The sequence below is a fragment of the Gopherus flavomarginatus genome, chromosome 11 (genome assembly GCF_025201925.1).
Source record: "Gopherus flavomarginatus isolate rGopFla2 chromosome 11, rGopFla2.mat.asm, whole genome shotgun sequence".
Lineage (NCBI taxonomy): Eukaryota > Metazoa > Chordata > Testudines > Testudinidae > Gopherus > Gopherus flavomarginatus.
The window spans coordinates 12,504,501-12,508,309 of record NC_066627.1 but is presented as its reverse complement, the minus strand read 5'-3'; the positions used below and the strand labels follow the sequence as shown (position 1 = coordinate 12,508,309).

General features: G+C 39.5%; 1 protein-coding gene across 1 annotated transcript; it reads left to right on the top strand.

Annotated features, from left to right (window-relative positions):
- The first annotated feature begins 1,088 nt into the window (after positions 1-1,088).
- On the top strand, positions 1,089-2,132 carry LOC127030780 (olfactory receptor 10A7-like). Its single transcript, XM_050917520.1, has one exon. The coding sequence runs from the start codon at positions 1,089-1,091 to the stop codon at positions 2,130-2,132; it is 1,044 nt and encodes a 347-aa protein (XP_050773477.1).
- The last annotated feature ends 1,677 nt before the right edge of the window (positions 2,133-3,809 follow it).

Below are 3,809 nucleotides of genomic sequence, written 5' to 3'. Positions count from 1 at the left end.
GAAATAAATATTCAGAGAGGGAGAGAGACAGAGAGGTAAATAGATTGATAGAAAACAGTAAAGCAAGGTACTAGGAAATGAGGGAAAATGCCAGCTGTTAAAGACTTACATGACTTTTCACTTAGACAACAGGTTATCACCAGCATGGATGCAGTTCATCCTTCTCTACCTGAGGAGCTGTGGAAAGAAATTATCTCTGTTCCAAGGAGAAAGGAGGAAGAGAAGAAAGAAGGGCATATTGGAAGTCACTAGGAGTCTAGAATTAATTCAGCAAAAAGGAAAAGGTTAAAATGGCTGAGATTTTTAAAGGTTCCTGAGGGAAATAGGTGTCCAAGTCTCATTGAGTCCTTGGCAATTGGGCTTGTAACTCCCCCTTAACTCCCTTTGACTATCATTGCCTTTAAATACTGGTAGAATGAGTATCTATCTATCTATCCCCTTATACACCCGTGTAGCTATCTAATCAACTGTCTCTCACCTATCCCTCCATTCGCCCATCTTTAGATATCTCATCTAAATCTGAAAAACTCATTTGAAGTGAGTGAATATTTATGAGTGCATAATTTATTGGGAAAAAATTCTCCTTGTTTTCTAATTGGAAATTGTTCTCAGGTACCTTCTCATTTGCAAAGATGTAGTATTTATTTGAATTGTTGTTTAGTTTTGATTGGATTTGCACTGGTCATATGTTCCTGTTTTGGTCTCTTTATTGGACCAGCATAAATCATTTATTTATTTATCTTATGTAAACAAAAGACAAAATCTGAGCTGGAAAATTGAATCATCCAAACATTCTTTCCCATATGATTAAAATTCACTGTTCTCAATTTTTTTTTTATGATTCTGAACGCTAATCACAAAACACACAGTTTTTCTATGTGCAGACCTGTATGCTGTTTAAAACTCCCTTAACCATGAAAAATAAAATTTAATCCCTGCAAAGGATCAGCATCATGAATTAGCAAACACAACACAGATCTGGACAAAGCAAAAGCAATACAATATTCCAGTTAATTACTTTTGAAGTATTCATATAATTCCAGACATCAGTTGTATCTTCAAGAACAAGCAGAAGGTCTCTGAAAAAGATGAGAGCAGATTTAATCTGGATCTTGGAAAGAACAGTTTCTTCATCCATTAATGACACTGTTGACCTTTATTTCTTGGTTTTCCTATCACTGCAGAATATCACGATTCTGAACATGCTAATGGAGAATCAAACCACACTGACTGAATTTACTCTTCTGGGTCTTTCCAATGAGCCACGTCTCCAGATTTTCCTCTTCCTGTTGTTTTTAGCTATTTATCTAATCACTCTCTTAGGGAACATGATGATACTGCTGGTGATCTGGGCTGACCGTCACCTTCACACCCCCATGTACTTCTTCTTGAGTAATTTATCACTTCTCGACATCTGTTACTCCTCAGTCACAGTACCCAAAATGCTGGAGAGCTTCCTAGCAGAGAAAAAGACAATTTCTGTCCATGGGTGCATTGCCCAGCTGTTCTTTTTCTTTTTTCTAGCTACCACGGAGTGCTACCTCTTGGCCGTGATGGCTTATGACAGATACACTGCCATATGTGAGCCACTGCATTACTTGGAAATGATGAGTGAACCTGTCTGTATGTGGATGGCAGTTGGTGCATGGATAGCTGGCTTGCTAAATTCCCTTGTCAACACTCTCCTTGTAACTGACTTACGCTTCTGTGGGCAAATGGAAATTAACCATTTCTGCTGTGAGCTTCAGGTTCTACTACCACTTTCTTGCACTGACACGTTTATCAATGAAATGGTGCTGTTTGCCTTCACTATAATTTTAGGAATGCTCTCCCTCCTGTTAACCCTGGTCTCTTACATGATCATAATCTCCACTATCTTGAGGATACCCTCCAAGGAGGGAAGATGTAAAGCTTTCTCCACATGCACCTCCCATCTCATCATGGTTGGTTTGTTCTATGGGACCGGGCTTATAAGCTACATACGAACTGACTCTAGCTACTCTCTAACTCTGGAAAAGGTGGTGTCCATCCAGTACAGTATCTTAACTCCCATGTTCAACCCCATCATCTACACCCTGAAGAATAATGAAGTGAAAAGTAGTGTGTGGAGAATGGTCAGAAATTGCAAATAGGAAGAGATTAATGTCAACTTGGTGTCTGAGGTTGAGATTTTTAAAACTGTCATAAAGTGAGATTTTTAAAGGTATGTGGGGCATATGGGATTTTCAAAAGAATCTAGGTGCCTAACACACATTGAAATCAAATCCCTTAACCACCTTTGAAAATCTCAGTCATAACACATGATGACTATTAGCAGTGAAATCGAAGTATCTATAAATGTATTGGTAATGTGTAATATGTCTGTTTGTCAGGGCAAGATCCTCAGCTGGTGTAGCTTGCGAAAGATCCATTGACTCCAATTGGGCCACATGGATTTATGCTAGGTATCGACCTGGCACATTGCTTTCAGTAGAGCCATGCCAAGTAAAACCAGCTGTAGATCTGGCATCTGGCATGCTTTCAGTGGAGTTACACTGATATAGAAAAGCTAGGGATCAATCTTCTTGACTTCATTTGTGTTATATCTATTTATACGTACTGGAGATATGATTCCTTGATCCAATTTAACTATGCTAAGTTACAGAAGCTGGCAATCTGAGCCCTGTTTTTCTATTGAGAAATTCTTCTCACAGTTCATCTATAGAAAATTAAACATGCTTATAGTACTGCTGTCCTGTTCTCCTACATCTGTTTCACTCAGCTATTAAATTTCTTCTTAATAAAATTATAAGATCTTTGGTCCATGGATTCTCTTTTAGATCCATCTGTAGAGTCCTTATACTAGATCCCGTGGGCTAGATTCACAAGAGAACATAGGCACCTCATTGTCACTTTAGGCACCTAAATCCCAGAATCAAACCCCACTGGGATTCACAACCCCCCTGCTCAGCTTCCACCAAAATTGTTCAGCACCTACATTTTTGCACACACACTGATGACCCATGCCAGGCATCTGGATGCCTAAGACATAGAATGATTCAGAAATGGGGAAAGAAAGGTGTTCATCCACCTACCTCACAGTGGTGATGTGGTAAATAAAGAAGGGATAACCTACTCTAACTAAAGTCCATATTTCCCAAATGAGAACTGGGTAAACTCCATTTACCCATGTTTACTCTTGACTATACTATTGCTACAGGGCCCGGTCTCACAGGCATGCTCCAAGCTTGCCTACCCAATTGGGCCCTGTGACATTTTGTACCTCAAATTAGTAACCTGGACCCCCATATTCACCACTGTTAATATCACTTGGGATTACATGTGTTACCTGAAGTTGTTCCTGAAGTTATGGAGTTTTGCTATGTGTGTATTACTGAAATACATTACGAGGTTAAGAGATGCCCACAGCCAGCCTTTCAGTGGCAACAAAGGAATAACTGACACAGCAGATTTATATCAGGATCAACAAGACATCTGTTGATGGCTCATCAAAGAATCAGCTCTCCAAAAGATTCCTCAGAGAGGCCATATACCCAATGTGGGCTGCCTGACCCCCACATCTCACAAGGATCTTTATAGCAGCTGGAAGAATGTATAAAAGAGGGACAGTGACATTATCACTTGGCCTCTCTCCTCCCCCATCTCAACATCTGGAAGATCGTTTGGAAGATTGATTCCCAGCTGGGAAAGGGATCCTGCTTATATAATCTTCTAGATGCCTGTATCATCTATTACAGTGAAAAACTGCTTGATTCAGATCTTGCTTAGTCTGTAGAATTTAGTCTGCAATTTAATTTTTAATTTCTTAT